Raw genomic sequence first — 21844 nt, 5'->3', positions numbered from 1 at the left:
AGGTGTCTGCCACTATAAAGATATAACACAGATACACACAACTGATACTTAGCTATACCTCATAAGAATGTGTCATGACATCATGTGTTGCCATGCATACAGTATTGTGATAATCAGATTCCATGTTAGGCTAAATTGTTCACCAGATTCATTCTTTCGCTCCCTCTCATACTAGCTAGCTACTCCTCTCTCACTCACACACACACACACACACACACACACACACACACACACACACACACACACACACACACACACACACACACACACACACACACACACACACACACACACACACACACACACACACACAGAGAGAATGGCTTCAACTTAACACGTTAAGGAAATATCATTCAGTGGGTTAACATTTGCCCTTTTGTTAGCTGGTTAGCTAGAAAAGCGAAGTGGCCGTCTAGTCAGCAAACCAAACGGGCCACTTCGCAACTCCATGATTTACGATAAACTTGAGTTTAGCTTGGCTAGTTGGCTAACGTTAGTGAGCGAGAGCTACCTAGGTAGTCACAATGGAGCCGAATTTAATGTAATCTAGCTAACTAGCTAGTTTAACTAGATGCTGTTAGCATATAGCTAGCTACAGTTAGCTAGTTATCTAGCAATATCAACAAGTTACAATGCCCAACCAACCAAAACAATTAAGCAATTTTAGCAGCATCCAACCTCTTACCTTACATTCCATTTCCTGAACTACACTAGCTAGTCATTCCACATAAACTTCCACTCAACATTCCATAGCAGTCTGCATTTTAGCTTCACATTGTGTCCTCCCTACCCTCTCCCTCCCTCCACAACAGTCTTCAAAATTATTTTGAACTGACGTTTCCAATGAAGCACGGAAATGTCCACCGGTTCGTTGCATGAGTGGTAAGATTCTGTCAGTAATCATTCTATTGCAGCATTACCTTATCAATTTTTTGTTGAATATTACATGTTACAATCGATATATAGGCATGTATAACCACACCGTATCTGCCAGCTGTACATTTGCTATTTAACACAACAGTTGAAAATGCAATGGAAACACATGGAACTTTACATTTTTATTCAGTACATGAAAACTTAAGCAAAAAAAGTACATTTCGTCTGCACTACGTCATCACGCACTGATTTTTATCCATAACAAGTCAATTTGGTAGAAACACCACCGGTGGGAAAATGCGCATATTTTCTTTATACTGATTTTGAATGAAAATCTGTTGCCAATTGGTTGGAAACCAAGCTAGTGAGTGCATTCTGACATCACGTGCATAAAAAAACTCACGCTGAAGATATTTGTAACTCGCCCATGAAAAGGTTAATTCAACTGCTGAAATCCCTCTCACTTCCTGGTCAACAGATTTTCTCGTGGAGTTTTCATTCAACAGGATTTTCAGTAACCTACATTCATGTTAAGCCATCCCTTTAAATACAGTGTACCTTTTTAAATTCAAATTCTGTCAACAGACTGACTAGAATACATTGAGAATGGGTTTAGAATATAGAGATCAATAAAAGAAAGCCATATAAATATATGCGTATTCGTCTCCGTTTCAGCACCAACTGGTAGATTTAAAAATACTCTGATTATTTAGACACATTTTAGGGTTAAGAAAGTATGTATGAATCATTAAAAAAAACAGGTTTGGAGAACATTTACGCACAGAATGTATTGATGAATCAAAAATACATCTTGAAAGTTGTCATATTCAATCCATGAAATATTGGAAGGTGGGGAAAAGTGCACAATAAGGAATGAACAATAATTATAGCTATCCTATTCCTCACTAATCATGGAACTGTATGACCGGTCCAGTCGTCGTGAACCGTGTGCCAGGCTCCAGGTTTAACCTGCTACGTATGGTCTGAGTTCCATAATGATTCAAATAGGCTACATGTCCCAAATCATTGCACATTAGCCTAATATGATCCACTAATGCTAGCGACCCTCAGGAACAACTCCACAGACGTGACAGAGGAAAGAAACGTAAACGGAACGGAATGGAATGATGCAAAATGTAAGCTACAAATTGAAGAAAAAGAACACTAAAGTGACATTTATAAATGTATGTGGGTATTACTGGTGGTGGCTCCCAATAGTGGATAATATTTAACATGATACAAATTGTCAAATAAAACATAGAAAAGCCCGGGCAGACAATTCAAACATTAGAAAGCGCATTCATCAAATCGTCAGGTTCAGCACAGAAGCCTATAGCTTGGATTTCCAAATGTCATCTACGCAAATTATGAGGGTGCACAATTAAAATTCAGAATAACGGTACAGCTATTTATAGCCTACTAAACTTTGGAAAAGGTGCCGCAATACATGTCATGTTGATATGATTTTCAGTTTTCTTCCATATGACTGGTTTCACGTTCTTCTCCAGGGATCATAACGATGAATGATCTAAAACAATTGCTATGTGTATTTGCAATCCCTTTCTCCAAACGGATTACTCACTTACATAGCTCTTATCAATGTATGTATTACAGTGCAAGGAGAATGCTGTTATTTGTATTTTAAAAAAATAAGTAGATGCTTTTTCCACTTGAAACAGGCAGAATATGGCGTCTCTGTTGACACACCTCTGCCACACCTCCATTTTATTAGATCTCCACCCCGAACAAATAGCGGGTGAATAGCATGCTTTCCTCTTGCTTAAGTTTAGGTCAGAATACGCATAGAGAGAAAAGTGCATAAAAAAAGTAATTGCGTTCCATTTATGTGCGCTTAATTCGGGTCAGAATCGGCCCCATGAGCAGCAGCCATTGTTTTATAAAGTGCTTTGAGTCAGTGTGACTCTTCCTATGGAGTTAATTGACATCTGTATGCATGGCTACCAGCTTTTGGACAGCGATTTGTTCATATAATGTTGGTTAACCGAGAACTAAAGTCCCCAGCATTTGGTCAGGCGCTCGATTCAATTCTAGGTCCATACATGTTAAGAGAAGAGATGCTAGAATGAGGAGCGGAACAAGGATCTCCACCCTCTTTGAAAGTAATGGCCGAAAGTCCACTCCACTTCCGAAATTCTAAACATGCTAACACCTGCGAAATCGTGATTTGTCCAAATAACCAGTGACAAAAAACCCAAACACTGGAACTTCTGCTGCTTGTTATTCCATACATCCCATTCCTTCCAGACAATTGTTTATGTATATCTGTCCACGAGAAATTCATTTTCATACAACAATCTTTACAGTGACCTTGTTTAAAAAAAAAAGTTTAAAAAATCACTTTGTCATGAAAAATGTGTATAAAAAGGCACATTTGAGTTCCATTGCTCTTTCAAATATTAAAAACACAATGACTGTCTTTGTCTCAATATGTCTCTAAGTAAATAATATAAAACCAAACACTAGGTTAATCCCTTTTAGAATACTTCTTTAAGTACTCAGTTAATAATGCATCAGATGTAAAATTGGCAGATGGCTTTGGAGCGTGGACGAGAGCCTTGGCGGAGAGGCTTCTGCTCTGCATCACCATCTCTCCTGTTCCTTTCAACATCACCCTCCTTCCTGTCCCTTTCACTCTGATGAACCACCTCATCTTCATTTCTGATGCCCCCCTCCCTACCACTTTCAAATTTTCTTTGCATTTTCTCAATCTTACTCCCACGCTTTTCCTCAGCTCTTTCCCTCTTACACCCCAACTCCCTGTCTTTGTTTTCCCCCCTGGACATTCTTTCTATCACTCCTTCCTCCTTAGAGGTCCCTTTAGCTGTCCCTCTCTCAACCCCACTCGTTCTTTTCACCTCAGATTCCTCTTTTGTCTTCCCCCTCTCGGAGTCTCCCTTTAAGTCAACACTGTACTTATCTTTACTTCCCCTATCCATCTCTGCTCTCCAGTTCCTAACCCCCCTCTCTACCCCACCCCTTTCAGTCTTACTCATTCTCTCCATCTCACCTGTTTCAGTTATGCTCCCACACTTCAGATCTTTACTGCGTCTTCTCCCTGGAGCAATCTCTGGTATTTCATCTCTACTGCCTCTCTCCCTCTGACTCCTCTTCTGGATTTGCTCTTTGTCAGTCTTGCTGCTATGTCTGCTTGCGTTTCCTCTTTCTGAAGTTTCCCTCACCCTCATCTTAGTCTCCAATCCAGCTGCTTTTTGTTCCTTCACTCTTTCACTCTTCCCCCTTTCAGACTCTACATTTTCATGTGAAATCCCTTTCTTTGTATCAGCTGGCTCATTTTTATTCCCTCTACCTTTTTGTTTTTCAGTCTTTCTTGCCTTTTCTTCACCCTCCTCATTCGTACTGCCTCTATCATTTCTTTTCTCTTTTTTGCCCTCAACATTTCCTTTTTCATTGGTGTTTCTACTCTCCATTCCTTTATCTTTCATTTTTCCTTTCTCAGACCCTTTTTTATTCTGAACGCTGCTATTATCACCTTTCACACTACCATTAGTGTCTCCCCTCTCAGTCGTCCACTCTTTCTCCATCTCCACTTTCTCAGTCTCACACAACTTCCCCAACTCGATTGTTTTACTTTTAGGTCTCGCCTTCTCTTTCTTACCATCCTTCTTTTTAGTATTCTTCTCCTCCTTAATTTCCCTTTCCTCACTCTTATCTGCCTCCTCCTTGCTTTTATTCCATTTCTGTTCCTCCTGGACCTTCTTGTCCAACTTCTCCTCTAACTGGTCCAGCTCTTGCTCCAGCTGAGCTAGTTTAACTGGGTCTGACTCCAGGTCATCATCCACTTCCACCTCCACTTCCTCCTCCTCCTCGTACTCTTCCAGCTCGATCCCATCCATGGTTTTCTGCAGCTGGGTTTTCACCTTGTTCAGCTCCAGTAGCCCGTCCTGCAGGTCCTTGCACATCTCTCGGATCTCGGAGGCGAACTTTGTCTTAGCGCCCTTGCGCAGCTCATGGGAATCCTTGGCGAGGAAGAAGACGTCAAGTGCGAGGAAGAGAGCGGACATGACACCTGTGGTAACGCTGATGGCCTTAACAGCTTTGGCGGCCCCCCCTGCCACGCCTAGAACCTGCACGGTGCTGATGAGCTTGTCTGTGTTGATCATCAGTTTCTTTCCGGCCCGCCCCCCCTCCTTCATCACGTGCTTTATGTTGTGGTTCAGAGCCTTCTTGGCTGCACTCTCAGTGTACTTTTCAAAGTTCCCCTCCTGCAGAGCTTCCATACCTTCCTGCAGACACACAGAGAGAAAGGACACGTGAGGGATAGAGGTGGAGGAGTGTGTATGTGTATACAGGATGTTAATTTGCATGCTTGTGCCACTTAGTGAGAAAGTGAGAGAGAAATAACAGTAACCCACCTGTACAAACTCCATACACTCCCTGATATCCTTGATCTCCTCCTGGTAGCCCTGGATCATCTTCTCCACTTTCTTGCAGTCCATGTTGGAGTGCACTGTATCAGTGATGTTGGCCGTTGCCGAGGCGATGCTTCCAGCGGTCGCCACAGAGATGCCTACAGCGGTGACGATGATGGAGGCTCCAAAGGTGAAGGGGGCAAGGATGAGGCCAGTGATGGTGGCCACACTGCCACACACACTGGCCACGCCTCCCCCCACAGCGGCCGTCACCGTCCTCTTGTGGAACTGGTCGGCAGCGTCGGCCTGGGCCAGCAGCTCCAGGATACGGCCCTGCAGTGACGCTCCCCGCTGGTTGAAGAGACGCACAAACAGCCGAGCCGCCATGAACACACGGTCAGCCACCTGCTCCACCACCCTGAGGGAGGGAAAGAGGGAGAGACAGAGGCATTTTAAAATGAACTTTCCATGTCAACAGAAGATGGACAATTACATTTTGAACTTGGACGTAAGGCACAGAGAGATGAATGACTCACATATCTGCTTCATCCTCTTGGAAATGGGACGTTTCATTCCATTGCTCCCAACCTGGTAACCCACAACACAAGAGTTATACTTTTATCACACTTCTCCAACACATAAATATTCCCTCAGCCACTTAAATGCACGCACATGTAACAGTTGTTAAAGTACTATGTGAATTTCACCAGGTTCATATATTAATATGTCATGTTGATTTGTTATTATGCATGCCTGCATCCTGGGAGTAGGGGAGTGTGTACTTACGCTTTGCCCTGCGTGCTCGTGCTCAAATCATTTTGATGCACTATGAGAGGTAGGCATGATTTTTCTGTCGTCTTCAGAAAAGTTTGATTCTTTTAAGCACAAAGTCATACACACCGTGTTTTGTTCATGAATAATGTTGTATATTTAGAGGTTACTCATATGTGGATGGTATTGTTAAGATGTAATTGTACTTTTTAGGATGATGTCAACATTCTGAATTCAACATGTGGTTAATAGCTAGCTAAGGTATTAGCAGGCTATTGTATGTGTGAACGATGGCTAGCTCCTCGAATGATCCCAGTCCCTTGTATTGTGCATCTGTTGTAGAAAGAGGTGACGATTCGCAGAACATATGTGCTCTACAAATGTTTTTTTCCCTATTGGATGCAGATGCAGGATGCAGAGAGTGAATTGTGCTTGATTGAAACTTCCTGATCTCCAAAGTCCACATCTATAGTCTCAATCAACCACACACAACGCAGAGTTACAGCGGTGCAGTACAGCACCGGTTACACACAGACAAACAGAAATAGTTTGATGTGGAAACACACCTTCGACTGATCTCCACCAGTCCAACAGGCCGTCACTCTCCTGGAAAAGAAACAACAATGAGAAAACATGTCAGAGTCATCTCCAAATCAGAGAGTGTGAATGAGTGACAGATACCGAGAGACAGACACACCTCTTCAGACTCCAGAAGGTTGACTCCGTCAGTGGGGTATGCGGCCATCTCCACAGGCTGGATCTCCACTGTGCTCTCCTGGAACAGACAGACAGACAGACATCAGACCACTGGACACAGGCAACATATAAAGCACCAGTATGCACGATACACATGTTCTATAGCTGACCTGCAGTGTGGCCACCCCTTGCAGCTCCACATGCTCCTTATCAGAGTCCTGAGGGAGAAATCAGAAAACCACAGCATCTATTTTACTACTACTGTATTACAAACTATTTTACATAGAGGGGCATTAAGTGATGGGACTGAGTTGGAGGGGTTGAGGAACGTAAGAAGATATAGCAATACCCGAGCAGCAGTACATTTTGGAATCCTCTGGAGAGTTCTTTTCACTTGGAATGACACAACCTGAGAAGCAACTTTGATTTAATATTCAACATGAAAATAACAAAATCATTTATAGTACATAACAAAAGTATGGCCTCAAAACCAACTGGGTCCAGACAAGTAACTGTATTGAGTAGCGACGTGAGTGAAATCTCTGAAATCATAGGTCAATCATGGGTCGATTCACCTAAATAACTGATCACTCACCCGTCTCTTCATCTTGATTGTCCTCTGGCGCCTCAGCTTACCTCTCACAGGTGGCTCTGTGTCCATACTGTCCTAATAGAGAGAGAAAGATAGGACGTGTAAACATATGTTGTTTACATTGTTTTCTGTTCTGGGTGTAAACTGCATAGTAACATATATCAGTTGGCTACAGTTGCTAATGCTCATGTTACATGACTGTAATTACCTGTTGCTCGAAAGGTTTTGGAGTTCTCCTGAAGATTCCGCCAAACCCTCCTTTTTTCTCCTGTGTCAAAAATACATACACAGTTAAACATACAAGGCAAATTGGTGGGTTAACAAAGTGATGATAAAGGTAGGTGTAGGTAAAATAAGGTGCAAGACTCACTTTGCTGGTGGTTGTAGTGTCGGAAAAACTATCATTGCTGGCTGAGAGTTCTATTTGTGCAGAGAGATTTTCCTACAAAAAAAGAGTCATTTTCTAAAACATACTTAATTATATGAAATCAAATGTATTTATACATAAAATGTAAGTATACAAAATATTACCTTAATTGTGGTGAAGTCTGAGAGGCTGTCATTGCTGGCAGAGAGTTCCTCGTACTCAGTAAGAGGGTCCTGACATATTTAGAGCACAGGGTTACTATAAACATTCATTTGATTGTACATTGATACTGTTACAAAGAACACCAGAGAGTGACAACTTTACTACCTTATCAACAGTGGAGCGTGGGGATGGCTTTGGCGATGGTCTTGGAGCCCTTTTGAAAATCCCAGTAAGTCCCAAAATCGCAGTTTTTTCCTACATCAGATACAGAGGGAGTTAATACACTAACACAAACAGTCACTAGAAGTTCCAGACAACAGAGACAACCCTTTCAGAGTAGATTACCTTGCTTTCTGAGAGGTTGTCATTACAGTCTGTTCCCAAATCTGAATCCTGAATTTAAAACAAAAGTACAGTATTAGCAGGCTACGTCAAAAACTATAGACCTTTCTTTTCTTTCCAAAACACTTGTGTGCTGTCTCTGATTAACTTTCTTGTTATCTCTCTCAGAATGATCTTCTTGACCCTAACCAGTCAGGCTTCAAGACAGGTCACTTAACCGAAACTGCTCTTCTCTGTGTCAAAGAGGCTCTCCGTACTGCCAAAGCTGACTCTCTCTCCTCTGTTCTCATTCTCCTAGATCTATCCGCTGCCTTTGACACCGTGAACCATCAGATCCTCCTCTCAGCCCTCTCAGGGCTGGGCGTCTCAGGCTCTGCTCACTCTTGGATTGCATCCTACCTGCAGGTCACTCCTACCTGACAGGCTGCTCCTACCAGGTGACATGGAGAGGATCTGTGTCTGCACCATTTACTCTCACTACTGGTGTCCCCCAGGGCTCGGTTCTAGGCCCCCTCCTCTTCTCTCTATACACCAAGTCACCTGGCTCCATCATATCCTCACATGGTCTCCCCTATCATTGCTATGCGGATGACACTCAACTACTTTTCTCCCCCCCCCCCCTTCTGACACCCAGGTGGTGACATGCATCTCTGCGTTCCTGGCAGATATCTCAACTTGGATGTCGGCCCACCACCTCAAGCTCAACAAGACGGAACTGCTCTTCCTCCCAGGGAAGGCCTTCCCCCTCAAAGACCTCTCCATCACGGTTGACAACTCCACAGTGTCGCCCTCGCAGAGTGCAAATAAACTTGGCATTACCCCGGACAACACCCTGTCGTTCTCTGCAAACATCAAAGCAGTGACCGGCTCTTGCAGGTTCATCCTCTACAACCTCCGTAGAGTACGACCCTACCTCACACAGGAAGCGGTGCAGGTCCTAACCCAGGCACTTGTCCTCTCCACCTTGTCCCATCAAACCCCTGCAACTTATCCAGAACACTGCAGCCCGCTTGGTTTCCAACCTTCCCAAGTTCTCTCATGTCACCACGTTCCTCCGCACACTCCACTGGCTTCCAGTCGAAGTTCGCATCCACTACAAGACCATGGTGCTTACCTACGGAACAGCAAGAGGAACTGCCCCTGCCTACCTTCAGGCTATGCTCAAACCCTACACCCCAACCCGAGCACTCCGTTCTGCCACCTCAGGTTCTTGGCCCTCCCACCGCTACGGGAGGGCAGCTCCCGCTCAGCCCAGTCCAAGCTCTTCTCTGTCCTGGAAGCCCAATGGTGGAACCAGATTCCCCCTGAAACTAGGACAGTAGAGCCCCTGCCCATCTTCTGAAAAAATCTTCAAAAAGTATCTTAAATAATCCTCCTCCTCACCTTCACCCCCACCCCCCCAAACATTTTAAAATGTAATTAAATTAACCAGCACTTGCACTTTGAACTCAAAGCAAGGCTTCAATCGCAGAGGGACATTAGGGAATGCTGTCTTAGTTTTTTCTGCCCCTGAACAAGGCAGTTGACCCACTGTTTCTAGGCCGTCATTGAAAATAAGAATTTGGTCTTAACCTGTTGGGTCTAGGGGGCAGCATTTGCACGTCTGGATAAAAAAAATGTACCCGATTTAATCTGGTTACTAATCCTACCCAGTAACTAGAATATGCATATACTTATTATATATGGATAGAAAACACTCTAAAGTTTCCAAAACTGTTTGAATGGTGTCTGAGTATAACAGAACTCATTTGGCAGGCAAAACCCTGAGACATTTTCTGACAGGAAGTGGATACCTGATGTGTTGTATTGACTTTAAACCTATCCCATTGAAAAACACAGGGGTTTAGGAATATTTTGGCACTTCCTATTGCTTCCACTAGATGTCACCAGCCTTTACAAAGTGTTTTGAGTCTTCTGGAGGGAGATCTGACCGAACAAGAGCCATGGAACGATGATGTCCCATTAGACACCTGGCGCGCGAGTTCATGTTGGGTACCCTCGTTCCAATACGTTATAAAAGAGTATGCATTCGTCCACCTTGAATATTATTCATGTTCTGGTTAAAAAAGGCCCTAATGATTTATGCTATACAACGTTTGACATGTTTGAACGAACGGAAATATATTTTTTCCCCTCGTTCATGACGAGAAGTCCGGCTGGCTTACATCATGTGCTAACGAGACGGAGATTTTTGGACATAAATGATGAGCTTTTTTGAACAAAACTACATTCGTTATGGACCTGTGATACCTGGAAGTGACATCTGATGAAGAGAATCAAAGGTAATGGATTATTTACATAGTATTTTCGATTTTAGATCTCCCCAACATGACGTCTAGTCTGTATCGCAACGCGTATTTTTCTGGGCGCAGTGCTCAGATTATTGCAAAGTGTGATTTCCCAGTAAGGTTATTTTTAAATCTGGCAAGTTGATTGCGTTCAAGAGATGTAAATCTATAATTCTTTAAATGACAATATAATATTTTACCAATGTTTTCTAATTTTAATTATTTAATTTGTTACGCTGACTTGACTGCCGGTTATTGGAGGGAAACGATTTCCTCAACATCAATGCCATAGTAAAACGCTGTTTTTGGATATAAATATGAACTTGATAGAACTAAAAATGCATGCATTGTCTAACATAATGTCCTAGGAGTGTCATCTGATGGAGATTGTAAAAGGTTAGTGCATCATTTTAGCTGGTTTTATGGTTTTGGTGACCCTGTCTTTGACTTGACAAAACATTACACACAACTCTTGTAAATGTACTGTCCTAACATACTCTAAATTTATGCTTTCGCCGTAAAACCTTTTTGAAATCGTAAAACGTGGTTAGATTAAGGAGATGTTTATCTTTCAAATGGTGTAAAATAGTTGTATTTTTGAAAAATTTGAATTTTGACATTTATTTGGATTCAAATTTGCCGCTCTTGAAATGCACCTGCTGTTGATGGAGTGCACCACGGGTGGCACGCTAGCGTCCCACCTAGCCCCAAGAGGTTAACTGACTTGCCTAGTTAAATAAAGGTCAAATAAAAACATTAAACTGACAATTCACTCAACTTTTCTATTCAATCAGGCGGCTTTTCCATTTCCCATATGGATTGAATGGATTGAAGAGTAGAGGGAGAGGTGTATGCTTCCTCATCAACAATTCCTGGTGTGCCGAAGTTGAAAACATCTATAAACATGCAATGACTTGTTCAACTACAAATCTCTGTATATTTATTGAGGCTACAGACAGCCCTTGACACTATTTTGTCTACAACACATTTTTGGGGACCTTGTAGCAGTCATAAGGTCATGAAATCAGTAGGCAGGTTGACATGCTCAGTAGATTTATTTACAGGTCTTGGTGATCCAATGGTTAAACCGCTATATCATACAAAATATACAAGTAGATTTACCAAATGTACACAGGCAATAAATCAGAAAAATAAATCAGGTTTAACCTGTCCTAGCTGAACAGACACAAGTAGAGGGCAAGACTGCACAGCCTCTTGAGAAGCCAATTAGAATTTGTCTAAAGCCTTGTTCACACTGCAGGCCTCAATGGTCAAATTAGTTTGGTTTTTGAAATCAGTTTTGGAATACTGACGGTCCAAAACAGCAAGTTACAAGTGATTAAATAGGATTTGTGTAACAACAATGCCTGCCATGGACGTTTCCCAGTTGCTTTGAGTGTAAAACAATTATAGTTTAAGAAAACGTTTAAAGCCTCAATGGATTTGATGATCCATCTTTCAAACCAGTCCTTTTTGGTTAGCCATAGTGGTTAGCCAGACCCTTTACTTAGTAGTAAACTAGTTGTTGAAGCACATTTGGCAGCGATTACAGCCTCGAGTCTTCTTCAATATGACGATACAAGCTTGGCACACCTATATTTGGGGAGTTTCTCCCATTCTTCTCTGCAGATCCTCTCAAGCTCTGTCAGGTTGGATGGGGAGCGTCGCTGCACAGCTATTTTCAGGTCTCTCCAGAGAAGTTTTATCGGGTTCAAGTCCGGCTCTGGCTGGGCCACTCAAGGACATTCAGAGACTTGTCCTGAAGCCACTCCTGCGTTGTCTTGGCTGTGTGCTTAGGGTCGTTGTCCTGTTGGAAGGTGAACCTTCGCCCCAGTCTTAGGTCCTGAGCGCTCTGGAGCAGGTTTTCATCAAGGATCTCTCTGTACTTTGCTTCGTTCATCTTTCCCTTGATCCTGACTGGCCAGGTGATAAACGGTGCCTGGTTTCCTCCAGACGTGACGCTTGGCATTCAGGCAAAACAATTCAATCTTGGTTTCATCAGACCAAAGATGAAATCTTGTTTCTCATAGTCTGTGTCCTTTAGGTGCCTTTTGGCAAACTCCAAGCGGGCTGTCATGTGCCTTTTACTGAGGAATGGCTTCCGTCTGGCCACTCTACCATAAAGGCCTGACCAAGGCCCTTCTCCCCGATTGTTCAGTTTGGCCGGGCGGCCAGCTCTAGGAAGTCTTGGTGGTTCCAAACTTCTTCCATTTAAGACTGATGGAGACCACTGTGTTCTTGGGGTCCTTCAATGCTGCATACTGTTTTTGGGGGGGCTTGGTTTTTGCTCTGACAGGCACTGTGAACTGTGGGACCTTATATAAACAGGCGTGTGCCTTTCCAAATCATGTCCAATCATTTGCATTTACCACAGGTGGACTCCAATCAACTTGTAGAAACATCAAGGATGATCAATGGAAACAAGATGCACCTGAGCTCAATTTCGAGTCTCATAGCAAAGTGTCTGAATACTTATGTAAATATGGTATCTGCTTTTTTATTTGCAAATATTTCTAAAAACCAGTTTCCACTTTGTCATTATGGGGTATTGTGTGTAGATTGAGGATCTTTTTTTTTTCATCGATTTTAGAATATTGCTGTAGCGTAACAAAATGTGGAAAAAGTGAAGGGGTCTGAATACTTTCCGAATGCACTGTAAATAAGGAGGATAGGTTGCTGCTGCTGGTCAGAGTCTGTGAGACAGGCACGCTGCCATTGACTGATGAGGGAAAGGTGTTCTTGAGTCTACTGCCTGAGGTTCAGAGAAACAGGCATTTTCAAAGTTGTCTTTGAACTCACAAAATTGAGCCCAATATAACCACTACCAATTATCACTAGTTTTTAGAAATACTGTTCACACTTGAGATACACATCTCATCACCTTGCAATAGAAACTTTCTCCATTTGAAAAATATCATGTTCTATATAGTTTTTGTGAATTTACCATGTGAAATATGACTGTACTTCTTTATTTGTTACAAGTTAGCTCACATAATTAACGGTTTGTTAAGAAGAGAGAGAGAGAAAGAGAGGAGCTATTGCTCCATTTCCCTTACAAGCATTACGCAACTTTTTTCCCCTTCACAAACCATGGCCTCTGAAGATCGGGCCAAACCAAAAGCATAATAAAATTAGGAATTGAGTAGTACTGTGTAGTGTAAAGCCATAGAAAGCCAGTAGCTTTTGTGGGGAAACTTATTTCCAATCCATCAAATTCATCATGGTATATTATTGAGGGGGTCAAATTGGCCTATCTGTCTATATCTATTCAGGCGAGTGTATTTATCTCCTGAATAGCATATTCATTATCTCTCAGTTTTTGTCCATTACAGCACCATCCCCATGTTCATCTTCCTCCGTGTGTTTGAATAAAGTTCCTGTATGTATTAACTCTTGAGCAACTTTATTACCCTCTAACCGGGGGCGGTGTCATAAACCAGTAAAATACGTAGAGCCAGGTCGCTCTCTTTCAGCTCTCCTTACAATTTTTATGTTTGCGCCGCACCCGATCCTATAGCTGTACAAAAAATAAGCAATCTGTTCGCTAGCTCACCCAACCTTTGTTGATTGACAGTTTGCTGGTCCAGTCATTGGACAGAGTGTGCCTTTCACTATCCTTGTGCATGTTTTTTTGCAAGGCCGATGGTGCGGCTACTGTCTTTGGCTTCGTGGAGAGTAATCCAGAGACTCTGTGCCATAGAATGAGTGACAAAACATGACAAAACCTGGCCAGATAATTTCAAGTCATCAGCCTCAAGTCAAAGGCGAGTCCCAAGTCCATGTGAAGTCTCAAATTAATTTATTTTCAATCAAGTCGAGCAACAATTCATCAAATTTGTGACTCGAGTCAGACTCCACAACTCTGCCTATGTGTATCCTGCCCCATGAGGGTTAATAACCAGGAAAACAGCCTCTCACTCAACGTCAACAAAACAAAGGAGCTGATCGTGGACTTTAGGAAAGAGCAGAGGGAGCACGCCCCTATCCACATCGACGGGACCGCAGTGGAGAAGGTGGAAAGCTTAAAGTTCCTCGGCGTACACATCAATAATGATCTGAAATGGTTCATCCACACAGACCGTGTGGTGAAGAAGGTGCAACAGCACCTCTTCAACCTCAGGAGGCTGAGAATTTGGCTTGGCCCCTAAAACCCTCAAACTTTTACAGATGCACAATTAAGAGCATCCTGTTGGGCTGTATCACCGCATGGTACGACAACTGCACCGCCTACAACCGAAGGGCTCTCCAGAGGATGGTGCGGTCTGCCCAATGCATCACCGGGGGCAAACTACCTGCCCTCCAGGACATCTACAGCACCCGATGTCACAAGAAGGCCAAGAAGATCATCAAGAACATCAACCACCCAAGCCACGGCCTGTTCACCCCGCTACCATCCAGAGGGCGAGGTCAGTACAGGTGCCTCTCTGACATTGCTCAATCTAATATTTACATATTTCTTAATTCCATTATTTTACTTTTAGATTTGTGTGTATTATTGTAAATTGTTAGACACTACTGCACTGTTGGGAGCTAGGAACACAAGCATTTCGCTACACCCGCAATAACATTAGCTAAATATGATGAGAGGAAACAATGTGCTGGACCATGTGTACACAAACATCCGTGATGCATACAAAACCATCCCCCAGCCCCACTTCGGACAATCAGATCACGTCGCTCTGTTCCTACTCCCTGCCTACAAGCAGAGAATAGAGAATAGTGAGGGCTTGGACAGAGGAGGTAGACTCAATGCTGCAGAAGTGTTTTGAGAATACTGATTGGAATATGTTCAAAGATTCATCCAACCAGAACTCATCCATCAACACTGACGAATATACATAGTCAGTCACAGGCTTCATTAGGTAATGTGTTGATGATGTTGTACCCACAATAACAATCCGGACATACCCCAACAAGAATTCCTGGCCATGTCCTCAGAAGCCCCATTTATACCTGGTTCTAACATATGGCCTTTGTTCTGATCTTCTCCACATTTAGATTGTGCCCACATTTTTGGACAAGTGTAGACGATAAAAAGACTCATTGTGATCTGATTGTGATCAGATCTTTCTACCCTCCAGAGGTAGTCAGACACGCATTGTATTTGGATATCTTAGAAGTGTAGACAGATCTGGACAGTGAAATTATTTAAATCATCATTATCCCGCCCTCTAAAATCATGGACAGGTGATGCCATTGACTTAAGGCATCAATGTCTTAAAATAAATATCATTTTTGAAAGAATACGTGTCAAACAATTGGCATACAGGCAGGGACCAGGATATTTGGTCACAATAATGACACAGTGGACAGATAAGAGACATATTTTACTGACGTGTAGATGTGATGTGCATGATCAGAATGTGGATAAGATGAGGACAAAGGAAGCATGTTAGCACCAGGTATAGAGTGTTCGCTGATCAGACATCTGTCCTTGTCCCAGGCTGTAGTCCCCACCTGCTTCAAGGAGACCATCATCATTCCAGCGCCCAGGAAAACCAAGGACACATTGTAGGGCAGCACCCAAAGTGACTCTTCTTATCAACTGTATGCACTCATTTCCTGTGTCGTCTTAGGAATTCAGCATTCTCTGTATTATCTCTCCAACCCCCCATTGTGTCACCTACAGAGTTTACATCATGTAGGTCTGATATCTGATTGGAGGTGAACTTTACAGTAATACCATTGGTCAACAACTCCGTTGTTGAATCTAAATAGCTTAGATGCTTATAAAAGTTTTTTTTTTTTATCCTGAACTGCTGTGGTGAGACTTTCTATTTTTTTCTCTCTCCACCCCATGGACTTTTGGGGCATGGCCATTCAGACTATGCTTAGACCATGCTTAGAATAATGTCTTGTAATGCTTGTTAATGCCTTGTAACTTAAGCTACAATACACTTGTATTTAGAATTCTGTTCTCAGACATTTCTTCATTGCGTATTACTGTAACTCAACCCTAGTCTCTTGCACATTGCTAATCTTTATGCAGTCAGATAAACATTTGAATAGGCCAATTGCTTAGTATATCTCTCCAACCCCCCATTGTGTCACCTCTGAGATACAGAGTTTACATCATGTAGGTCTGATATCTGATTGGAGGTGAACTTTACAGTAATACTATTGGTAAACAACTCCGTTTTTGAATCTAAATAGCTGTAACGCCCTGGCCATAGAGAGGGGTTTTTTGTTCTTTATTTTGGTTAGGCCAGGGTGTTACATTGGGTGGGCGTTCTATGTTCCTTTTTCTATGTTTTGGTATGTCTTTGTTTTGGGCCATGTGTGTGGCTCCCAATCAGGCACAGCTGAAGCTCGTTGCTGCTGATTGGGAGTCACACATAAGGAGCATGTTTTACCTTTGGGTTTTGTGGGTAATTGTTTCTGTGTAGAGTATTTTCCTAACAGGACTGTTTGCTGTCGTTTTTGTTCATTTTGTAGTGTTCTCTTGCTTTTTTGAATTAAAATTCTAATGATGAACACATCCTCTGCTGCACCTTGGTTCCCTCTTGCAGACAGCCGTTACAGAATTACCCAACAAAAACGGACCAAGCAGCAGAGGAAGGAGAGGCACCAGGAGAAGGACTCATGGACTTTGGAGAGGATCGTTCAGGATTCCTGGAGATGGGAGGAATTACTGGACGAAGGTGAACCATGGGCTCAAGCTGGGGAGTATCGCCGCCCGCAGTGGGAGATCGAGGCGGCGAGAGCTGAGAGGCGCTGGTATGAGGAGAGGGAGCGCAACGGACACGGGAGGCAGCCCCACAATTTTTTTGGGGGGGGGCACATGGGGAGATTGGCGGAGTCAGGTGGTAGACCTAAGCCAACTCCCCATGCTTACCGGAAGCAGCGTGGTACTGGTAAGACACCGTGTTATGCTGTGGAGCGCACGGTGTCCCCAGTGCGCGTTCAAAGCCCGGTGCGCTACATACCAGCCCCCCGCAAGTGCCATGCGAGTGCAGGCATCGAGCCAGGGCGGATGGTGCCAGCTCAGCGCGTCTGGTCTCCAGTGCGCCTCCTCGGTCCAGGTTATCCTGCGCCGGCGTTGCGCACTCTGTTTCCAGAGCGCTGGGAGGGTCCAGTTCGCCCAATGCCTGCTCTCCGCCCGTGCCGGGCCAAAGTGGGCATTCAGCCTGGAGTGTGGGTAAAGAGTGTCCGTACCAGAACTCCAGTGCTCCCCCACAGCCCGCTTTATCCTGTGCCTCCTCCTCGGACCAGGCCTCCAGTGGGTCTCCCCATCCTGGTCCGTCCTGTGCCACCTCCCAGGACTAGGCCTCCAGTGGGTCTCACCTGTCCAGAGCAGTCAGAGCTGCCCGCCAGTCAACAGTCCTCAGAGCTGCCCGCCAGTCAACAGTCGTCAGAGCTGCCCGCCAGTCAACAGTCGTCAGAGCTGCCCGCCAGTCAACAGTCGTCAGAGCTGCCCGCCAGTCAACAGTCGTCAGAGCTGCCCGCCAGTCAACAGTCGTCAGAGTGGCCAGACTGCGCTGAACTGCCGGAGTGGCCAGACTGCGCTGAACTGCCAGAGTGGCCAGGGACGCCCGCCAGCCCGGTGAGTCCTGTGCCTACGCCTAGGGCCAGGCCTCTGTCATGTCTCCCCAGCCTGGTGAGTCCTGTGCCTGTGCCCAGGGCCAGGCATCCATCATGTCTCCCCAGCCTGGTGAATCCTGGGTCAGTGCCGTCGGAGCCGCCAGGGTCGCCCGCCAGCCGGGCGCAACCAGGGTCGCCCGCCAGCCGGGCGCAACCAGGGTCGCCCGCCAGCCGGGCGCAACCAGGGTCGCCCGCCAGCCGGGCGCAGCCATCGCCGGTCGCCAGCCGGGCGCAACCAGGGTCGCCCGCCAGCCGGGCGCAGCCATCGCCGGTCGCCAGCCGGGCGCAACCAGGGTCGCCCGCCAGCCGGGCGCAGCCATCGCCGCCCGCCAGCCGGGCGCAGTCAGCGTCGCCCACCAGACCTTCGGCGCGGCCAGGTGCGCCACCTAAGAGGGCGACGCCAAGGGTGGAGCAGAGGCCACGTCCCGCACCTGAGCCGCCGCCGTAAGAAGGCCCACCCGGACCCTCCCCTTCAGAGTCAGGTTTTGCGGCCGGAGTCCGCACCTTTGGGGGGGGGGGGGGGTACTGTAACGCCCTGGCCATAGAGAGAGGTTTTTTGTTCTTTATTTTGGTTAGGCCAGGGTGTTACATTGGGTGGGCGTTCTATGTTCCTTTTTTTATGTTTTGGTATGTCTTTGTTTTGGGCCATGTGTGTGGCTCCCAATCAGGCACAGCTGAAGCTTGTTGCTGCTGATTGGGAGTCACACATAAGGAGCATGTTTTTCCTTTGGGTTTTGTGGGTAATTGTTTCTGTGTAGAGTATTTTCCTAACAGGACTGTTTGCTGTCGTTTTTTGTTCATTTTGTAGTGTTCTCTTGCTTTTTTGAATTAAAATTCTAATGATGAACACATCCTCTGCTGCACCTTGGTTCCCTCTTACAGACAACCGTTACAATAGCTTAGATGCTTATAATTTTTTTTTTTTTTTTTACGAGTCGCATGTGATGTATATCATATACTGTATATTCATATATCAAATATTACTGCCCACTACAGTAAATGGTGGCCCATTTATGTTATGAGTCAGATAAACATTTTAATAGTATAATTGCTTAGTCTTATTACGAGTCGATTGTGAGGCATTTATAATATCATATATACACACACACGTCAAATATTACTGCCCATTACAACATGCCCAAATGACTGTCGCCCCGTCGCACTCACCCCTGTCATCATAAAGTGCTTCGAGAGGCTGGTCATTGCCCACATCAATGCCAGCATGCCAGCCACACTGGATCCACTCCAATTTGCCTACTGCTCCAACAGAGCCACGGAAGATGGCATTTCCATCGCCATTCACACATCCCTAACACATCTGGACAAGAAGAACACCTATGTGAGAATGCTGTTAATTGACTACAGCATTCAACACTATTGTTTCCTCCAAGCTCATCACCAAGCTCAGAGCCCTGGGTCTGGACACCACCCTCTGCAGCTGGATCCTGGACTTCCTGACAGGCAGACCGCAGGCTGTGAGGATTGGCAACAACACCTTCTTCACACTGACTCTTAACACAGGGGCCCCCCAGTGGTGTGTCCTCAGCCCTTGTTTTTACACGACACAAACTCCAAGTTTTCTGACGACACCACCGTTGTAGGCCTGATAACCAAAAACGATGAGTCAGACTATAGGGAGGAGGTAGGTGAACTGGCATTGTTGTGCCAGGACAACAACCTCTCCCTCAATGTCAGCAAAACAAAGGAGTTGATGGTTGACTTCCAGAAGCAGAGGAGGGAACACGCCCCAATCCACATCAATGGGACTGCAGTAGAGAGTCAGTAGTTTTATGATCCTCTGCATCCACATCACCGATGACTTGATGTGGATCAACAACATCACCACACTTGTCAAGAGGGCGCGACAACGTGTCTACTTCCTAAGGCTGCTGAATAAATTTGGCATGCCACCCCGGGTCCTCCCAAATAGTACTGCTGCACCATCGAGAGCGTCCTGACCGGTTGCATCACGGCCTGGTACTCCATCCACGACCGCAAGGCCCTACAGCGGGTGTTGAAGACGGCCCAGTACATCACTGGGACTGTGCTCCCACCCATCCAGGACATCTACTTGGAAATGGTGCCCGAGGAAGTCCCGCAGCCATGAGCTATTCACTCTCTTACCGTCGAGCAGACCGTATCGGAGGATGAGGTCTGGTACCAACAGGCTCAGAAACTGTTTCTATCTACAAGCCATCATACTGTTGAATACTTCAACAGGACTGATCACCTGTACTGACTCTCCGCACACATGCAGTCACTCACGCACACATATACATTCATGCTACACACACACACACACACACACATCGCAACTGCTGCTACCAGACTCTTACTTACTATTGCTAATATTGCACAATTTAAACACTTGCCCCCCAATCCCCCCTTTCCTGATACATGTGTAAATATTGTACTATAAATTGTGCATCCCTGTATTATACATATGCTAAAATGTTTATTATGATCTATTGAGCCAAGGGCATTCAGAGACTTGTTCCAAAGCCACTCCTGCTTTGTCTTGGCTGTGTGCTTAAGGTCGTTGTCCTGTTGGAAGGTAAACCTTTGCCCCAGTCTGAGGTCCTGTGCGCACTGGAGCAGGATTTCATCAAGGATCTCTCTATACTTTGCTCCATTCATCTTTCCTTCAATCCTGACTAGTCTCCTAATGCCTGCCACTGAAAAACATCCCCACAGCATGATGCTGGCACCACCATTCTTCACCGTAGGTGCCAGGTTTCCTCCAGACGTGACGCTTGGCATTCAGACCAAAGATTTCAATCTTGGTTTCATCAGACCAGAGAATCTTGTTTCTCATGGTCTGAGAGACCTTTATGTGTATTTTTGGTAAAGTCGAAGCGGGCTGTCATGTGCCTTTTACTGAGGAGTGGCTTCCATCTGGATACTCTACCGTAAAGGCCTGATTGGTGGAATGCTGCAGAGATCGTTGTCCTTCTGGAAGGTTCTCCCATCTCTACATAGGAACTCTGTAGCTCTGTCTGAGTGACCATCGGGTCTTGGCCACCTCCCTGACCAAGGTCCTTCTCCCCTGATTGCTCAGTTTGGCCGGGCGACCAGCTCTAGGAAGAGTCTTGGTGGTTCCAAATTTTGTCCATTTAAGAATGATGGAGGCTACTGTGTTCTTGAGGACCTTCAATGTTGCAGAAATGTTTTGGTAACCTTCCCCAGATCTGTGCCTCGACACAATTCTTTCTCGGAGCTCTACGGATAATTCCGTTGACCTCATGGCTTGGTTTTTGCTCTGACATGCACTGTCAACTGTGGGACCGTATATAGAGGTGTGTGCCATTCTAAATCATGTCCAATCATTTGAATTTACCACAGGTGGACTCCAATCAAGTTGTAGAAACATCTCAAAGATGATCAATGGAAAGAGGATGCCCCTGAGCTCAATTTCGAGTCTCATAGCATTTCGAGTCTCATAGCAAAAAAATGTAAATAAGGTATTTCTGTTTTTTATTTTGAATACATTTGCAAAATTGTCTAAAAGCCTGTTTTCGCCTTGTCATTACGGGGTATTGTGTGTAAATTGATGACGATTAATAAAAAATACAAATATATATTTTTAGAATAAAGCTGTAACGTAACAAAACGTGGAAAAAGGGAAGGGGTCTGAATACTTTCCGAATGCACTGTATATACCATAGAAATTATTCTTAGGACTAACATGTTTACCGCTTCTGCTTGCGAGGCTTCAGCTTTTTTAGGAGCCTTTTTGAACATTCCACTGAATATACCTTTACCCTGAAACACACAGACA

At 44.7% G+C, this 21844-nt stretch overlaps 1 protein-coding gene across 1 annotated transcript in view; it reads right to left on the bottom strand.

Annotated features, from left to right (window-relative positions):
• Positions 1-1045: 1045 nt before the first annotated feature.
• The window catches only part of LOC106600349 (uncharacterized), a 36386-nt gene continuing 15587 nt past the window's right edge, over positions 1046-21844 (bottom strand). Inside the window, exons 24-37 of the mRNA XM_014191657.3 lie at positions 21760-21828; positions 8201-8248; positions 8021-8110; positions 7858-7926; positions 7697-7768; positions 7535-7594; positions 7330-7401; positions 7084-7143; positions 6905-6952; positions 6736-6813; positions 6605-6644; positions 5804-5855; positions 5271-5685; positions 1046-5141 (exon numbers count right to left, since the gene is read on the bottom strand). Coding sequence (XP_014047132.3) covers positions 3408-5141; positions 5271-5685; positions 5804-5855; positions 6605-6644; positions 6736-6813; positions 6905-6952; positions 7084-7143; positions 7330-7401; positions 7535-7594; positions 7697-7768; positions 7858-7926; positions 8021-8110; positions 8201-8248; positions 21760-21828 — 2907 coding nt within the window. The 3' untranslated portion in view covers positions 1046-3407. The remainder of the gene's footprint in view (positions 5142-5270; positions 5686-5803; positions 5856-6604; positions 6645-6735; positions 6814-6904; positions 6953-7083; positions 7144-7329; positions 7402-7534; positions 7595-7696; positions 7769-7857; positions 7927-8020; positions 8111-8200; positions 8249-21759; positions 21829-21844) is intronic.

Source organism: Salmo salar, chromosome 03, assembly GCF_965601325.2.
Source record: "Salmo salar chromosome 03, fSalSal1, whole genome shotgun sequence".
Classification (NCBI taxonomy): Eukaryota; Metazoa; Chordata; class Actinopteri; order Salmoniformes; family Salmonidae; genus Salmo; species Salmo salar.
Note: the sequence above shows the minus strand (reverse complement) of the source record. Positions and strands in the feature narration are given on the sequence as shown.